This window comes from Somniosus microcephalus, chromosome 7 (assembly GCF_052327205.1).
Source record: "Somniosus microcephalus isolate GS21.2 chromosome 7, FLI_Smic_1.0, whole genome shotgun sequence".
Lineage (NCBI taxonomy): Eukaryota > Metazoa > Chordata > Chondrichthyes > Squaliformes > Somniosidae > Somniosus > Somniosus microcephalus.
This window is the reverse complement of record NC_140993.1, coordinates 111650197-111669761: the sequence shown is the minus strand read 5'-3', so window position 1 is coordinate 111669761 and position 19565 is coordinate 111650197. Positions and strand designations below refer to the sequence as shown.

The 19565-nt window shown below is 44.9% G+C and overlaps 1 protein-coding gene across 1 annotated transcript in view; it reads left to right on the top strand.

Annotated features, from left to right (window-relative positions):
• hhla1 (HHLA1 neighbor of OC90) overlaps window positions 1-19565 on the top strand; it is a 60937-nt gene that overhangs the window by 6146 nt on the left and 35226 nt on the right. The window contains exons 3-6 of the mRNA XM_085992114.1: window positions 10582-10662; window positions 17891-17974; window positions 18079-18162; window positions 19205-19288. Of these exons, the coding sequence (XP_085848240.1) occupies window positions 10582-10662; window positions 17891-17974; window positions 18079-18162; window positions 19205-19288 (333 nt within the window). The remainder of the gene's footprint in view (window positions 1-10581; window positions 10663-17890; window positions 17975-18078; window positions 18163-19204; window positions 19289-19565) is intronic.

Here is a 19565-nt window from a genome sequence, read left to right as displayed (position 1 = left end):
TGAATGTGTATGAGATGCAAAGAATGAACTGTAAGGTTACATGAGGACTTGGCATGGGTGAGAAGTACAGTTGAAAGAGGCAACACTAGCAGTTGGCAACCTTTTGGCCATGAACGAGATACATGGTACAGCTGAGTACTGTTTCCTTGCCAGACCCCTTTGCATGCTGTCTTCTCTATCTAGTCCCAGGTCCTCCTGGTAGTGTGCACAATATTGAGCCTGCTCACTACTGTTGCCAGGAATGGTACCCTGGTGTCCTCTGGGGAGGGAGCCCTGAAGTGCCAAATTCAACAGTCCTCCTCGCATCCACCTCAAGCAACACATGTCCATATGGCCATTCCTGAAACGTGGGAGCAGCTGCTATACCACTCATTCACTTACCCACAGAATCAGTGCCAGTATATTGGGTTGCCTTTCATTTACGGCTGACACATCTGCCCAATATTTCTCCCAATGGGGGAAAAATTCAGTTGTTTGCGCCTCCTGTTAGCGCCTTAAGAGAAATTAACTAGACATTTTGCGGCGGCGCTAAATACTACTGCCACGATCTCCTGCGCTGGCAGATCGTGACGTCAGTCGAGTGCGCAACGCCCCGGTAGCACCCCGGACCAGCTATTGAGTGGCGCCCCCTGCCTTACCGCCTGCCGCTAGCAACGAGAGGTTGAGGGGAGCGATTTGCAGTCAGAAAGGGACTGGGGGAGCGCTATTTAAAGGCGACCGCTTCCTGCCTTTTTTTGTTGGTGACATTTTTGCACCACGAATTCTGAGAGAGAGAGACTTCTGGAGCGATTCAACGCTGTGTGAAGGAGTTTTGGGTACTGAGCAGCACTATGCAGGTTCATTTTGATTTGCCCTTCCTTGCTTCACCAGCGCTCTGAGGTAGCGTCTCACTCCTCGGCCTTTGTGCCTTAAGACAGGTGTGAAGCACCTGATTTAGCGCTCCAATCGCCTCCGGGGGCGATAAAAGCCAAGTTTGCCATCAGAGGCGATAATTAGTGCCAGGCGCTAAACTTTGCGCATGGACGATAATGGCGCCCCAAAAGGGGCGATACTGAATTTTTCCCCCAATATGTTTGTACTCACCTTCAAGTGTGTACATCCCTTTAATTTGTGCTTGATTGTCAGAAATTCCACTTTGTTCCATTGGGCTGATTCGCTGCACAAGGGCAAAGCTGTGGAGGCAGAAAGGCAAAATTATTCTAATGAGCTGCAGTGTAAATTTTGGAACAGTCAGAGCACTTCTGCACTGAGGCAGTTTGCACTGTCAATATAACAAAAACCTCACTTGTGCTGGGAGTGCAATTTCTGGCCCATAGTTTGTTTTTTAAGTGTTTTTTAATGTGATAGGTATTTTGATGTATGCAAATTAGCTGACATCTTAAAACACTTTCTGGGATAAACTGTGTTTAAACCTGTTTTGCAAATTAGTAAAGCAGTTATCGCAAATTACTGCAATTATTCATTATTCTGTTGGTAACAAATTGTGGAATAAAATCACCTGAACCACTTGTGAGGTCAACTTCAGCAAATTACAAATATCCTATCTAGCATCCTTGATACAATGGAGCCATAATTAAGTCAATTTTACTCTCAAGGCCACAAATGCCTATTATTACCATAAAGGATGTTTAGCATTTTAAAAATTGTTGTTTACTTTTTATTTTTCGCAGGGTGAGATTCCTTCTTTTTAAGTTTTTTCTTGCCTCCCATTTTCCTGGGCCACTAGAATATGGCCTAAGATGATCGTTGTCCAGTTTTCCCTCCATTTCTGTGAAAAGTGCCTGGGCTCCTCACAGCAACAAGGACAAGAGTGCAAAACATTTGTGCGCAGGTTTGAGTCCTAAGTTCCAACAATTAAAAATAGCAAGTAAACTAGCACCTAGCAACAAAAATAAATCAAGTTTTAAATGATGGGTGAGTAAAGCCACTGTGAAGATTAACCCTCCTAGAAGTTTCATTTAAATAAAATCTTTATTGCATTTTGTCATTTGCACATTTAAACTGCAGGGAGCTACATTAATCATTGAAAACCAATCCATTACATTGGCGTGATATTCAGTACACCAGCAGTGGGGATTGAAACTTAATTTCAAAAGAAGTCAATATCAGCAGGGTAAAGGACCTCCTGTGATTTTAACTCAATATCAGACAATCAAAATCTGGTCAAATTATTTTCCTTTACAAAGTAGAAGAAAATCAAATAAAGTGATGATGGATTTATCATCTGAAGTGATGCATTTATAATTAATGGATAATTTTGCCACCAAATCAGTCTGCTAAATCAATGTTTGGATACATGACTATACCTGACAGAACGTCTGACCCACTACATCAAAGTAAAAGTATGATGCTTCTCTTTTATATTCTACTTTGCAAGGCTAGAAATGACTATTAGCAGTATTAGCAAAAATATTAAACAGATTCATACAATATACCTCTCAGTCCACTGATTAACAGAAATATACATTCAGTATTAATGCCTCCATTAAAACAGGGGACAGAGGTATGTTATATGAATGCATTAAAGCATATAGAGAGCATGGAGCAAAACTTTATTGAAGTGAAAATATGTGTCATTCATTTCTAAAGTATTCATCTCTGCCAAATGTGGGTCCAAGACCAGTTGAAAAAGGCAGAGGGTTAGGCTTAAGTTAGTTCTCCTGTAAACCTTACTAGTAATGGGAAAAATGTATTTAAGGTATAGACAGTACCTTTATGCTAGAAAGTACTAGAAATGCTATACAGGATTTTATGAAGAACAGCAGCAATTTATGGAAACTGGTATTCAGAATTCTCTTTTCAAATTAAAAACCAAAATTCACAACAAGGAATGTACGCTCATTATAATAAACATCAATAGGCTCTGAGGGAATCAAGGTAGAGTGGAGAAAGTTGGAGCATGCAGGAGGAATTACTATACAGGAAATTCTCGATTTGCCGGCACCTAAATCTCTGTTAACCGGCAAAATTCAGGAGTAGGTTAAGGTAAGTTTTACTTCATATTAGTGGCTGTTCCTGGGTCTGTGGCTGTGTAATCAGGGTTCCTGCAATTGTTGCTAAGCAACAGGGACGCTTGGTCTGTGGCCAGGGTTCCTGCAGCTGTTGCTAAGCAACAGGGAAGCCTGGATTTGTTGCTGTGTACGGAGCTGTCGTACCTTTTAACTATACCTCTCTGTAATCCGGATTTTTGATAAACCGGCACCACGCCGGTCCCATGGCTGATCATCCAAATTCAGTACCCTGTCCCTGCCTTCTCCCCATATCCCTTGATCCATTTAGCCTTAAGAAATATATCCAACTCTTTCTTGAATTTACTTAATGAACTGGCCTCCACCGCCCTCTGTGGCAGAGAATTCCACAGGTTCACCACTCTCTGGGTGAAGAAATTCCTCCTCATTTCAGCCCTAAATGGCTTACTCCTTATCCTTAGACTATGACCCCTGGTTCTGGACTCCCCGGCCATCAGAAACATCCTTCCTGCATCTAGTCTGTCCAGGCCTGACAGAATTTTATAGGTTTCGATGAGATCCCCTCTCAATCTTCTAAACTCCAGTGAGTATAAGCCCGATCGACACAATCTCTCCTCATACGTCATTCCTGCCATCCCAGGTATCAGCCTGGTGAATCTTCGCTGCACTCCTTCCATGGCAAGAATGTCCTTCCTCAGGTAAGGCGACCAAAACTGCACACAATACTCAAGGTGTGGTCTCACCAAGGCCCTGTACAACTGCAGCAAGACATCCTTGTTCTTGTACTCGAACCCTCTTGCTACGAAGGCCAACATACCATTTGCCTTCTTAACCGCCTGCTGCACCTGCATGCTTACCTTCAGCGACTGGTGCACAAGAACACCCAGGTTTCTTTGCACTTCCCCTTCTCCCAATCTATTGCCATTCAAATAATAATCTGCCTTCCTGTTTTTGCCACCAAAGTGGATAACCTCACATTTATCCACATTATAGTGCATTTGCCATGTTTCTGCCCAATCACCCAACCTGTCCAAATCGTACTGGAGTTTCACAACATCCTCCTCACAGCATACCCTCCCACCCAGCTTTGTGTCATCTGGAAGTTTGGAGATATTACATGCAATTCCCTCGTCCAGATCATTAATATATATTGTGAACAGCTGGGGTCCTAGGACCGATCCTTGCGGTACCCCACTAGTCACTGCCTGCCACTCGGAAAATGACCCATTTATTCCAACTCTTTGCTTTCTGTCCGCCAACCAGTTCTCTATCCAAGTCAATACCTTGCCCCCAATCCCATGTGCCTTAATTTTGCACGCTAATCTCTTATGCGGGACCTTATCGAAAGCCTTCTGAAAGTCCAAATACACCACATCCACTGGTTCTCCCTTATCTATTTTACCAGTTACATCCTCAAAAAATTCCAGTAGATTAGTCAAGCATGATTTCCCTTTTGTAAATTACCTTTACTTACTAATGCAGGCTTCCTTCCTTCAGGTCTCGGGAGTCCCTCATCTCATCGGCACAGAAAGCAGATTGGCTGCAAGCTGTCAAAAGTTGCAGCATTCTGCTTTCTGTTCTGGAGAGATTTCTAACTGAGTCTGTGGAGAAGGACTCAAGTTAGAAGTCAGATTGTCAGGGGTCAATTTTAACTCCGGTGCGGGGAATTGCCGGGTTCCCTGAATTTGGTGTTTCCCACACGAATCTAAATGCGTCTGTGAGATTGATGCAATTTTAACTCAATTGGCCAATTGATTTCCAACGTGTGGGAACCCTTGGCAATTCAGTATTTCCAGTCAGAAAGTCGCAGAATATGACATCATCATTGCTGCTGCTTTTAAGGTCCACAGCAAGCCTTGCATCTTCTGCAGGTTTCCAAACTTTACCATTAAGATGGCACGGGAGCCTGCAGGAGTAATGGCCAGTGGGAGGGCAAGAGCTGCCCCAAAATTTGATGAGGCTTCACTCCAGGCATTGCTGGATGGTGCTAGGGCCCACAGGGAGGTCCTGTTCCCTTCTTCAGGGTCACCCCAGAGGATGCCCACCAAAGGTGTCGAGACAGGAGCAGCAGGAAAGTGAGCAAGGGGCCCCCACATCTGCTGAAGCCACAGGGGAACCACTATGTAGGAGCATGCGTAAGAGGAAAATAAAGCACAAATAGTCACAAGGGTAGTCACTTGGGTGAAATGTTGTGTATTTTGTTAAAATGCCATCAGTTGTTTGTTTTGCATAAAAATTCTGATGGCAACTGCTGCAGTTCTGGCGTGTGTCATTTCGCGAATGGGGCTTTCACATTGAGGGCTTAGGATTACTTGCAGTTGTCAGGATGCTGATCAAATAGCTCGGAATCCGCAGGGTTTGGCCATTGCCGATGCTCAGGTAAGAAGCTGCGAGGCAAAAGAGTTTGATTTACTAGGCTAAGCAAATCTGGCCAGGATGACTGCGTTCCTTGCATCCTGGGCAGCAATGTTCTCGCGTAATGCTGCCGCTGGTTGATGGGCCTCTGCAGGATGCTCATTTTCGCCCTCCTCCTCCTCCTCTTCCTCCTCCTCATCATCATCATCTGAGGAGAGTATGTGAGGAGCCACTTGGTCCTCAGGAATCTGCAAGCCACGACGCTGTGCCATGTTGTGAAGTGCACAGCAAACCACGACGATTCTGGAGACCCTGGCTGCTGAGTACTGTAGGGCTCCACCTGATCTATCCAGGCATCTGAAGCGCATCTTCAGCGAGCCGATGGTTTGCTCGATTATGGATCTGGTGGAAATGTGGCTGGAGTTGTAACGCTCCTCAGCTTCGTTGGCTGGCCTCCTCAACGGCGTCATTAGCCAAGTCCTCAGGGGATAGCCCTTGTCTCCAAGTAGCCATCCGTGAAGTTGGTCTGGCCGCCTGAATAGCGGAGGCACACTAGACTGGCGCAGTATGAAGGAGTCATGGCAACTGCCAGGGTACTTGGCACAAACATGCAAAATCTCCTTCTTGTGGTCACACACCAGCTGAACGTTAAGGGAGTGGAAGCCCTTGCAGTTGACAAAAATACCTGGATAGGCATGTACAAAAGCATAGAACAAATGGTCTCCACATGCTGCATATGCCAGAAATACCGAAACACACAGCAGAAGGAGGAGATGATTCAAATTGAAGTACCCCCAAGACCATGGCACACGGTCGGAACAGATCTGTTCCTGTGTAACCAAGAGTGGTACATCATAGTAGCAGACTACTACTCAAAATTTCCTTTTGTCAGAAGGATAAACGACATGAGAGTCACAACAATCACATATGCCCGTACGATTCGCAGTTACAACGCTGCAGAGTTTACTTTTAAATTTCTTTCTTCAATCTGATATCGTTTTTATTTACGTATGTTTTACTCACTTATACCGCTGCCACCATGTTATGTCTTCTAGCGCTCGTAGTGCTTTGTAAAGACGACTCTGGACTCGGTAGTTTATAATTATAACTACTGTTTTATTTGTGTTGTAATGGCTGCCTGCCGCATGGTGCAGGGTGATATTTCCAAGTGCAGTGTGGCGCCTGCGCACTACTTTCCCAGCATCGTAGTGCTGCTACACTTGATTTGAGTGTTAGTACACTTGTACAATGTAGTCCCAACATAACTATATAACAGTAACAATGCCCGCAAGTATAGTTGGTGGTACCCTGGCAGGTGCAATTAATCAGGCTTTACTGGCTGATGATCACTCTTAAATGGCTTTTTTCATGAAGGACCAGGTAAAGCATGACATGCTGTGTTTGGGGTGCTTCTGAACAACCATCCAGCATAACAGTCAGGTATTCACACTTGCATCTGTTCCATTGGGCTTGCAGTCAGGTCTCAATGATGTCATTGGGTCGGAACATACATATGTAAAGAAGGACCCTGTTGGCTCTGGGCACGTATCCTTGTTGCCTGCTCAGGAGAGCAGGTTAAAATGCAGATGTTGCCTTGGTGGCTTTCGGACAGGTAAGAACCAGGGCGATTTTAGCTGCCCACCCGCCAGGTTTCTGCTGAGCGAGTAGGGTTAAAATTGCCCCCTTAAGTTTAAGCTGTATAAAAGAAAGCCTATTATTCTTATTGTGTTTGGGCTCGATTTTAACACAGCCGACAGGTGGGCTTTTAGGCGTGTGGGAGGGGGTTAAAATTGCAAAACCTGGGGGTCGGGACCCCCCCCACCTGGTTCCCGCCTCCACACCATTTTAACCTAGGTGTGTCTGATTGACCCGAATCAGTCCCGCCTGCAACAGGCGGGACTGGTCTTTAGGGCCCTTAAACAGCACTCATTAGCATTTATAATCCCATTTTAACAGGCACTTGCCTGTTTAACCCTTTTCCCACGTAAAACACGCCTGGTGGGGATCACGCCTGTGAAACCTGGTGTAAACACTATTGGCTTGCTGACTATCAGCTGCAGGCCCAACATTAAAGAAGATATTTGATCAGCCATCATTTGCAGGTGGCAGGACTTTGTTGTCTTAGGTCTGGGGTAACTTTTACCAGGCGTAGCCACACCTGTGGAAGGTTGGAGCCTCACACACTTCTCCAGTGCGACCTGCGAGACCCCTCTCGCCACCCTCACTCAGCGCTTCTTCAGCTGAGGTATCTACCAGAAGCATGGGAGGCCTTTTTTTCCTTCCCCTCTTGGCATTAGAGGACCTCCAGCCCCATTCGCGAAATGACACACGCCACAACTGCAGAAGTTGACATCAGAATTTTTATGAAAAACAAACAACTGATGGCATTTCCACAAAATACACAGCATTTCACTCAAGTGACTACCCTTGTGACTACCCTTGTGACTATTTGTGCTTTATTTTCCTCTTATGCGTGCTCCTACATAGTGGTTCCTCTGTGGCTTCAGCAGGTGTGGAGGCACCTTGCTCACTTTCCTGCTGCTCCTGTCTCGACACCTTTGGCGGGCGTCCTCTGGGGTGGTGAGCCTGTGAGGGCTCGCCAGCAGTCTGCTGCTCCTGCGGCTGTGCAGGGGTTGAGACCTCTATCTCCGTTGGGTATGGACTCCGGCGGGGCTCTGACCAAGGGCTCTGTAGTGGCATGGAAGTGTGAGCGCTTGGAGAGGAGCCCCCACTTCCTTGAGGTCTGCCATCAACCTCCCTCTCATCGGTCAGGTCCCCCTCAGTGCCTGCAAGTGGCTTGAGAGCAGCTTGCTGCACATCAGGGGGGCCATGGGGACCCGTATCTCTGTTCAATAGATGCCCATCGCTCCTCAAGAGATGTCATTCTATTCTGAACACTCACCATGTTTTCCATACCCTGGCGACTAACCTCCTGCATGGCCGTAGCCCTCCTCTCCTCTACTGTAGCCAGCCTTACCACAGAGGCAGCAATCGTTTCCACGTAGGTAGCCATCCTTTCCATGTTGATGCGTTCATGCGCCACTGACTCCACAAAGGCTCTGCTCATGTTCGTTATGGACTCCTCCATTCGCTCCACACTCGCAGCGACCCTAGAGACAAAACCTGCCAGAGACTCATGTATCTGTGCATGGAGTTCCATCACCCCTGATCTTACGGATGGACCCAGAGGCAGACGGTCAACATGCAGCTGAGCCGAGCTCGCAGAGTCCTGCGCCCTCCGATGAGGACTCTCCACTGCTGTCCCTGTCTCCACAATCTGCTGATGCTCACTTGTGAGCTGTAATACACCAGGTGACAACTCTACTCTATGTCCCGAAGGTCCCACTGAGGTGTGAGTGTCTGCACTGGTGCTGGGTGCGCTTATTTCTGCTGACGCTGCGCCCTCAGAGGTTGCAGATTCCTCTGAGGAGTCTGGAATCTCAGGCTCTTCCTCCTGCACACTGGGGATGGGGGCTCTCGATGGTCCTGTGGGAGAGTCAAGGAAAAAGTTAGAGATGTGATGCTAAGGTTACATGCACATTGCATTTTGCAAATGATCATAAGTCCATATGATGTAGCTTCAGAATCATTATCAGCGACTCATGCAATGCCAATGAGAGAGATGGAAAATTATTCTGTCACCAGCTTGCGGGGATGCTCCTGTCTGTCCTTCCCCAACTTCCACATCTCGGGCAGCCCCGGCAATCGCCAGGACGCCTTCCTCCCAGGGGGTGAGCTGGGCTACTGAGGGCGGCCCTCCTCCTGTCCTGGCTCGCTCTCTCCTGTTGTGAGCTCTCTTTTCCTGTAATGAGGGAGACAAGTGGAGGTTGAGTGAGAATGAAGGAGTGAATGCAGAGATTGCAGAGCATAGATAGTTAGAAGGAGACAAAGATGGAGTGAGGTGGCAAGACCAAGGGCCCTCCCTGTGTGTAGTCAGTTGTGTTCAAAGCATCAGAGTGAGAGGGAGTGTGAGGGCTGCATGTTGGAATAGTTCTGTGAATGTGAGCATAGAGAGAGAGGGAATGGGTAAGGGTGCATGGATATGAGTGTCTAGTGGGATGTGCAGGAAGAGTTTGGTAAAGCTGAGTGCTGGTGAGGAAAGTCAATGGGGATCAGATTGAGGGTAATGGAAACTTCTTGCAGTACTTACTTTTCCAGTGCGAAGAAGGTCATGGAATCTTTTCCTGCACTGCAACCACGTTCTTCATGTGAGCCCCAAGGAGTTGACTTGACCTGCCACCTGTAGCCACACAGCCTTGGTCTGGCTGGGAGGCCTCTTCCTCCCTGAAGAAGGGAACAGGATCTCCCTGTGGGCCCTAGCACCATCCAGTAATGCCTGGAGTGAAGCCTCATCAAATTTGGGGGCAGATCTGGCCCTCCCACTGGCCGTTGCTCCTGCAGGCTCCTGTGCCATCTTAATGGTGAAGTTTGGAAGCCTGCAGAGGAAGCAAGGCTTGCTGTGGACCTTAAAAGCAGCAGCAATGACGATGTCATATTCTGTGACTTTCTGACTGGAAATACTCAATTGCCAAGGCTTCCCACACGCTGGAAATCAATTGGCCAATTGAGTTAAAATTGCACCAATCTCACAGCCCATTTAGAATCGTGTGGGAATCACTAAATTCGGGTAACCCGCCAATTCCCCGCACCTGAGTTAAAATCGACCCCTTTGAGTCTCTGGGAAGTATCTGTTCCTAAAGAGGCACAAATAACCAATGAATTCCATTTTACCTTTCAAAGATCTTGCGGGAACTGTTTCACACCTGATTTTATATGCAGATTCTTGGTACCTCTATCTGCAAATCAAGTGTAAAATATTTCATACTTGAAGTTGTCAATGGAGGGAGAATAATTAGAGTTGGAAAGTTGCCAGGGCGTGCTATTTGAACATTCTGATGCTTGTCTCAGAGAAAAAAGGCTGCTCGCTCATTGGGGGAGATGGTTCACCATTCGCGGAATCACAGTTGAGCCCAAACAAGTCCTTGTCCACCACTGACACATGCACACTAAGCAACGGTTAGCAATCAGGAGCCTGAATTCTGGCTATATTTTCTCCCTTAGTTGTCTGAGATTGAACCTGGGAATTTCTTGATCTCTCATTTTCCAACTAGATAATAATAAGTACTAACAGAACAGAATGAAAGGAAAATGGGGAGTCAATATTTAGTTATGGCATCCTCTGTATTCAAAGGAAAGTTTAAAACGCATTTTCTTCTGGAGCTGTTGGTAATATTTGAAGCTATTTCTCCATTTTCAGAATTACCTGCTGAATCTCTTGATCCTGCTGGCATCGATCTGACTGAATTAGTCAATAAAATGATAAACAGAACACTTGAAGGTAAAGTTTTTGGTCAATTTATATGCTCAGAAAAATCAGCCAACTCATGACCTCTGTCTTTGGAGCAATCAAATATCAATAGACAGCAAATTGATTGGCAATTAATGTTTAAAAATGGGATTATTTCAGCTTTTTATAAATGTTGTTTTAGGATTGAAGTGCTACTGCTAGGGTAACAGTTAGCTGAATTTGTTCTGTTGCAAAGACCTGTTTATATGTTTCAATAAAAACATGCACTGAGTCATGTTTTGATTTCTTTTTGGGTTCAATAAAGACTCATTTCTGAAAGAGAATGTTGTTTAATCTAAAGTCTTGTTCAAGACTTTCCACAGCTTTTTACAGAACACACTATGCTCTGATGCATCTAGAATGAAACTGAAAGTAAAACTCCTCTGGACTGCTTGTCTCTCACATGACCTCTGCTGGTCAGGCACAAGTAATCAAAAACACAGACAAATATGCTGTAAGGCATAAGTAATCAAACACAGACAAATATCATCACTATTTGCTGATATCATTACATCTCCCTTTCTTAAAACAAAAGTATTTTACTTTTAACTAACAACATTTAATGAACTTACATTATCATTATCATGATCAAGGTTTTTTTACCCTTGCTTTGTGTGTTCACATGAAATATGTCAATACACTAGAACTTGAAGAAAGAATAAGATAACATTACTTCCTTCTTTAACAATAGTCCTTAAATTTGCTCAATGAGTCTCTCAGGAGGCTTCACGTGTCTTGAGGATTTTCTGATTGATTGTCCTTGAATCTGAGTTGTTGCCTCAAATGATTGGTTCTCAGCTGTGATCAGGTTGTTCACCAGTATCAGTCTCTTGACCTGCTGTGGCTGGCCCCATGAGAAGATCGCGATGATTTCTTCTCAGAACAGCACCCTCATCTGTCTGAATGGTGTATGATCTTGGTTGAACTTCACTCAGGACAGTTCCCTTCTGAGTCCATGTGTTTGTTTTGTCTTTCAACCTTACTTGGTCACCAGTGTGGAGTTCAGGTAGGTTTTGTGTTCCTCTGTCATAGTAGTACTTTTGCTTTTCTTTCTGTTGCTCTTTGAACTTCCTCACTTTCTCCCCCTCTTTTGTTTTCAGGAGGTTCTCCGGGATGGGTAGGTTTGACCTTAGCCGACGTCCCATCAGGAGTTGGGCTGGTGACATACCACACTCGAGCGGCGTTGTGCGGTATACAAGCATGCTTTGGTAGAAGTCAGTTCCACTGTCTTTTGCCTTGTACATCAGTCTTTTCACTGTCTGGACCGATTTTTCCACTAGTCCATTGGACTGTGGATAGTGAGGACTTGACGTTGTGTGGACAAAGTCCCACTCTTTGGCAAAGTGTCGGAAATTTGCATTGTTAAACTGGGGTCCGTTGTCTGTGAAGACCTCGCTTGCCACGCCATGTCTGGAGAATATGGCTTTCATACTTCTTATCACAGCTTCTGCAGTGGTGGTGTACAGTCTACAAACCTCTGGATACAGGGAGTAATAGTCTGTGACGAAAAGATAGTCCTTCCCTTGACATACGAATAGGTCAGCGCCTACCTTCTGGTAAGGTCTGTCTGGTGCTGGGTGTGGCTTTAGTGGTTCTACCGGATTGCTTGCTCGATATTTCAGGCATATTGTGCAGTTTGACACCTCATTTGTCACATCTTGGTTGATTCGTGGCCAGTACATCACCTCTCGTGCTCTTTTCTTACACTTTTCGATTCCCAGATGTCCTCCATGGATCTTTTTTAGCATCTCTCTTCTCAGACTCTTTGGGATAACTATTTTACTTCCTTTGTAGATGATGTCTTCAACCACTGATAGTTCCGCCCTGCAGTTCCAGTACTCTGCTATATCAGGTGAGCAGGCTTGCTTCATGTTGGGCCATCCATCCAAGATGCTTTTTCTCAGTCGTCTCATTGTTTCATCTTTGTTTGTCTCAGTCTTTATGAGCTCCATTTTTGCATCTGCTATGGGCAGTGCACTTGTGATCATGTCCACGTAGGCGTTCACTTTTTCATCCATTGTGGTGTTTGCGGGCTCACTTGGGTCAACAGCTCTGGACAACGTGTCTGCTGTATACATCAGCTTACCCGGTGTGTACACAACATTCAGTGTATAGCGTTGCAGCCTGATCATCATTCTTTGTATTCTAAGTGGACAGCTATTCAGTGGCTTTTGGAACAATGCAATCAAGGGCTTATGGTCAGTCTCTACACTGATTGCTTGTCCTGACACAAACTGGTGAAATCTTTCACAGGCGTATGTGATGCTGAGCAGCTCCTTTTCTATTTGAGCATATCGCGTCTCCGCGATGCATATGCAATAGGTTGCCAGTAGTCATATTGTTGCAGAAGAACGGCACCGAGCCTACTCTGTGATGCATCTGATGATATCTTGATGGGTCTCGCTGGGTCATAAAACCTCAGAACTGGTTCCTCTGTGAGCAGTTTCTTTAGATCGCTCCATGACTTCTCATGCTCATGATTCCATTCCCATTCTATGTTCTTTCAGTTAGTCTTCTCAGTGGCGCCATCTTTTCTGAGAGGTTGGATATGAATTTACCCATGTAGTTGATCATTCCATTAAACCTCTGCACGTCCTTTTTGCATTGTGGCCTTGGCATATTCTCAATGGCGGACACCTTTCTGGGATCTGGTCTGATGCCCTCACTGCTAAGGATATCTCCCACGAATGTCAGTTCTGTCACCCCGAGCTGGCATTTCTCTCTATTCAGCTTCAGGTTTGTTTTCCTTGTTGCTTCCAGCACTTTTTTCAGTCTCTCGTCATGCTCAGTTCTCGTGGTTCCCCATACTATGATGTCATCCATTGATGTATCAACTCCCTCCAGGTGCTCATAGATCATATGGATAGTCTTGTGATACACTTCAGGAGCTGAGGCAATGCCAAATGGTAACCTTAGGAATCTGTATCTGCCAAATGGAGTGTTGAACGTGCACAGTCTTGAACTTGCTTCGTCCAGCTTCATCTGCCAAAATCCTGAGGACGCATCTAACTTGCTGAAATATTTTGCATTTGCAAACTGTGCCATGATTTCCTCACGTGTAGGAAGCTTGAAGTGCTCTCTCTTTATTGCTCTGTTTAGATCTCTTGGATCCAGGCAAATTCTGAGCTTTCCATTCTTTTTGTCCACTACGACGAGGGAACTCACCCACTCAGTTGGCTCATCTATCTTCTGAATCACGTTCAGGCTTTCCATCCTGTCCAACTCTGCCTTCAGTTGCTTTTGAAGAGCAAACGGAACTTTTCTGCATGGATGTATGACCGGTGTCATACTTTTATCTACTCTGATTGTGTGTTCTCCTGGAATGCAGCCTCGACCCTTAAATAGGTCTTTGTACTCTTTCATGAGTTCATCATAGACTGTCTCTCCTTCGCTTTCCACAACGAGGACTCTCTTTACCAGGTTCAGTCTCTCACAGGCTTTTAACCCTAGTATGGCTTGCACATCCTTTGGCACCACGATTAATGCTAGCATGTGCTCTCTGTCCTTGTGTGTTACTTTGACAATGCATTTTCCTTTCACTGGTATATCAGTACCTGAGTATCCGGTCACTTTCACTTGTATTCCATGTAACTTTGGTCTGGGTCTAATTCTCTTAAAATCGGTCTCTGATATCACATTAACTTGTGCTCCAGTATCCAATTTAAATGGAATGTGTATGTCATTCACTTTTAGTGTCAACATCCAGTCTCTTTCTTCTTTTTTGTTTTCAGACACCACATCTACATAGAATTCCTCTATCTCGCTTTCATCTACTGTATGGACCTTGCTTTGTTGCGCTTGGTTCTTACAGCAACGGGCATAATGGTTGTTTTTGTTGCATCTATTGCATGTTTTACCATATGCTGGACACTTTCTTGGTGGATGCTGTGTACCGCATCGACTACATGACTTCTGATTGTCCCTTTCATTTTCGTTTGCTGGCCACGTCTCTTTTTTCACATTGGCGCTCTCTTTGTTAAACGGTTTGTATCCGTTCTTTCTCACTGCATCCACGTTACAGCTACTGTCACTGAACAGCTCCTTTGCCTGCAACTTCACAGTCTCTGTAGCCCTACACAGTGCTATGGCTTTTCCCAGGTCTAGATCTTGCTCTCTTAGCAGCCTTTCCCTTAGACCATTATCTGGAATACCACACACCAGTCTGTCTTTTATCAGCGAGTCTGTGAGTCCCCCAAATTCACACGATTTGCTCCGGTTTCTCAGTTCAGTCACATACTGATCAATAGTCTCGCCGATTTTCTGTACACATTTGAAAAATTTGTGCCTCTCAAAGGTCACGTTGCGTTTAGGTATGCAGTAGGCCTCAAACTGTTCCATTATTTTATCTAGCTTCATTTTGTCTCCATCAGCAGCGAATGTGAAGTTATTAAACACCTCCAGCGCTTCATCACCCACGACATGTAAAAACAGTGACGATTTCTTTTTATTACTTTTATCGTCAGCTCCGATTGCTGATAAATACAACCCTACACGTTGTTTGAATCTCCTCCAATTTTCAGCCACATTACCTGTCAATTGAAGCGTCGCCGGTGGGTGTAAACCTTCCATTCTTTCACTTCGTTAGCTATTCTCTAATGGTAAGCAACGATGTTCTCTTTTGGCTTGCTAATATGTGGAGAGCTGATTTCGCTTACTTGCCACAACTGCTTTCACTGTCCCATCAAGTTGCTAACTTCAGATTTTTTCTCTTTCAGCCACTTCTGACATCATGTTTTGATTTCTTTTTGGGTTCAATAAAGACTCATTTCTGAAAGAGAATGTTGTTTAATCTAAAGCCTTGTTCAAGACTTTCCACAGCTTTTTACAGAACACACTATGCTCTGATGCATCTAGAATGAAACTGAAAGTAAAACTCCTCTGGACTGCTTGTCTCTCACATGACCTCTGCTGGTCAGGCACAAGTAATCAAAAACACAGACAAATATGCTGTAAGGCATAAGTAATCAAACACAGACAAATATCATCACTATTTGCTGATATCATTACAAGTCATATCAAACAGGGAGGGGTTGAGCAGAAGCTTTGGTGTCTCTTAATAAGGAAAAGAAAAAAAATCAGAGGGCAGAGTCATGTCATGGTGGATGGTGCTGCCTCCTGGTGCTGTCAACACACTTAGGCCTAGAAATTCAGTATAGCCACATTTGGGGCGCTACAGCCAGGCGGCCGCTAAAGTTTGCGCCCGGCGCAACTTCGCGCCACCTTCGCCGATATTCAGTGGCATCACCCCAAGAGGTTGCTGCTGCGCTAAAACAGGCAATGCACGACTATCATTAGGCGCTAAGCCGGCAGCCCGGGGCGATACCCCCGAGGGCGGGTGCAGCGCAGGTTCGGCGAGTTGCTGATTGACGGCAGACACTCTGGCGCCGGTGAGCTCTTAAAGGGGGAGGGTGGATTTGTTTGCCTGCCACGCCCTGCACACTGCAGCCCTGAAGCAAGGCCTGACCACTGCTGCTTGATCTGTACAACGACTATGGAGAAGGCCAACGTTTGCACCCATTGCAGCCCCCATTATATGTTTCCAATCAATGCTATGGCTCTGAAGTTAAAGACAAGTGCAAAGCTGTGGCCTGAAGCCACAAGTACCTGTGTGAGTGTTGAGCCAAACCAGAAAGCTCTCTACCTTTGTCTCTCTGCAAAGATCCGTCTCTCACAAAGAAGGAGTGTTGCAAAATGGCTGCCATTTCTACTGCAGGAGGAGTGCCCTTTAATTTGCGCCCCCCTTGCCCCGCAGCGACTGGGAACCGTTCCCCTCTACCAGTTGCTAGGGGCACCAGGCGCACAATAGGCCGGTGCCACTGAATTTCCGGTTTGGGGCGTACAAAGGGCATTGCACGATGAAATGACGTCAGGATCTGCGCGCACAGCTGAGCGCGCGCAAAGGCTTTGCGCCGCCACTAAATCTTTACTGAAGTTGGGGAGAGGCGCAGATCGCGCTGCGCCCGGCCGCTAGCCGCCTAGCGCCCCACATCTCCTCCTCCTAAGGCGCTAGCGGCTGGCACAAACAACTGAATTTCTAGGCCTTAGTCATCTACAGGGGTTAGGCTGGACTAATAACAAAAGTGGATTAAAGCAAAAAAGGGTAAATTTACCCAATGTACCCCATAAAAGTAAAATAAAATAGAGCAGCTTCAGAAATCTTAACTCTACTGAAAAGACCAATTATCATTAGTTAAAAACTGTGAGCCGAGATTCTGGCCCAGTCCAAAGGAGAAATTTGGCAGATCTGGTTCTGCTGGGATTTTGCCTGTTTCTTAGCTCCTACCATATTATGCTGGGGATGCATAGGCGAATCTTCCGTGGGTCTTTCATCAATCCGCAAACCCCCCCCCCCACCGCGCCCTCCCCCCAAATCCCAACATCAAGGGGGTGTATCTGGGGGAATTCCTATGTCCATATTTATAATGAAAACTGCCTATGTAAGCTTGTCATCCTGAAGTTACATCTCATGCCCTAAGGAGCATTATTGGGCCTGGGCCAACATAGCAGGTCGGCCCAAATGTTGGCATTGTCCACAAAGCCAGGGCCTGGAGCTAGATCTGTGTCCCATGCATTGTGCGGGGTGGGGAGGGGGGCACGAAGCATATGGGTGAGAGCCAGAGCAAGACAGCAAGGCCAGACACTGATGTCCGAGTGGTAGGCCAATTATTTTAAAAAAACTGTTGTCCTATATTCAGATTCATCTCCTTCAGCCACCGATTCAGAGCAATTGGAAGAAGTTTACTACAGTTGAGAGTGGACCTTGCAGCAGCAAGATGCCCAGGCAGATGGGGAGCAGTAGCAGGGAGAAAAAAAGCATTAATAGTACTATAAATTAATATATAAAAATGAAATATGCAAAATTTAAGATATATAAAACTTACCCATCAGAAAAAAGTCACTTAACAAAAATCAAGATGGCAGCTAAGCTGGCACAGACAGCTCTGAAAGCTGCTGCATGACCACCTGTGATTGCACACTCAGAGTGACAAGTTTACATAGACATTTCTCATTATAAATGTGGACAAAGGAATTCATAACGGGAAAAAGTTGACATAGTATGACAAAAATATAACAGGCAGGCGAGTCATGCAGACAGGAAGTGTACGCAGACATAGCTTTTTAATATATTACTTTGTTTGGAGTTATATATGGAATCATATTTTTATGCACATGCTCTGCACAAATAATTGTTTTAATTTTACATATAAAATATTCACAGGAGATCAACAATTCTTCTCATTGCTGAGTGTCACTTCCCATAGTTCCCTTGCACTGCATAAAGTGTCCATTTTCATTTATAACAGTAAGTACTCACTCACAATGTTTCATGTTACTTTATCACAATTTCCTACACTCTTGTGAAAACTACAGTGACATTGACTAATGTTCTTATTCATCTGCCTGTAGTTTCTAGCTTCTGGAAAATTGATCCCACTGTTTTCCCAATGAAGTACTGCTACTGCTTAAACAACAGAACCAATGACTTGACAGGTTAGTTCTTTGAGTCTAAAGAATTATTGCTTGCATACAGAGACATGTATTAACATAATGAATATTAAAATACAAAACTCCTTAAAGGGAAAGAGATTGGGAGGAAAACTGAAGTATTTGCTTCTGTTTTATCAGTAGAATTGTGATGACTTATGACATTTAACTGTCTGACTCAGAGGGAGATTTAAATGATGTAGATCCCATAAAGCATTTTAAAGCTTTCAGCTTGCTCATCAGTCATTTGCAAGCTGCAATTATGATTCATAAATTTCTAGTGACGTATTTGCATGCAGCCAAGACACATTAAGGATAATTTCCCTGAGATCAGGAAAAATAAGGGACAAGAGCCCATTATACTAGGTCTCTACCCCCTTTATGATGCCCTGTAATTTCCAGGGCTACCCCACACAGGTGGTCCAGTGTCTCTCACTACAACAGGCACTGGGCCAGGGCAGCCATAATACTGAGGAAGAAGGGGATGTTCCCAGCCCTCCCTCCTGAATTTTATGTGGTTTCATCTGAGGGGCACTCATTTTCAGTTGTGTCTGAAGAAGCTGGTACTAACTCCTCATTTATATCAACTGTAGTATCTATAGAATAGAATAGAACCTTATAGCACAGAAGGAGGCCATTCGGCCCATCGTGCTTGTGCCGGCTCTTTGAAAGAGCTATGCAATTAATTCTACTCCCTTGCGATTTCCCCATAGCCATGCAAAAAAAACGTTCAACTCCACTAAACTCAAATCAACATTTGAATAGTATTCTGTATTCCAGGGTCATAGCAATGTCAAAATATGATTAGGCATATGTGCCTGAAGATATTTTTTTCCCCATAGGGATCCTCTGCATATTAATAGTTTAGTTTGTAATACCAGTCTTCTAATTGTGTTGTCTGAACTCTTCTTTGTGAGATTGTTGTTCATTGATTAGTTGATAAGAAGGAACAGATTAATTAACTTTACATAAACCTTGTACTGTTCCAACATGCAAGACAACAATTCATGATAATGGAGAGATGTTCTATATGTTATTGTCTTTACAGATTTCACTGCCATTGTAGTCGACTTTGTGGGGAATACCACCAGCTTCTTCAAGGAGATTTTTAAGTCTAGCTCCATTCTCTATGGTTTGCTATTTTATTTGATAATCGTATGATATTTTAAAAATATTTAACCAAAGTTTAAGGTGCTACTTCTTGGTTACTTTGGACCCTTGGAAACCAAAGAAGCAGATAGAGAGATACTAGGTGGAATATTGGCTTGGGCATGAGGGAAGGGTTAGTGATCCTGGGTATGAGGGAAGGGTTAGTGATCCTGGGCATGAGGGAAGGGTTAGTGATCCTGGGCATGAGGGAAGGGTTAATGATCCTGGGCATGAGGGAAGGGTTAGTGATCCTGGGCATG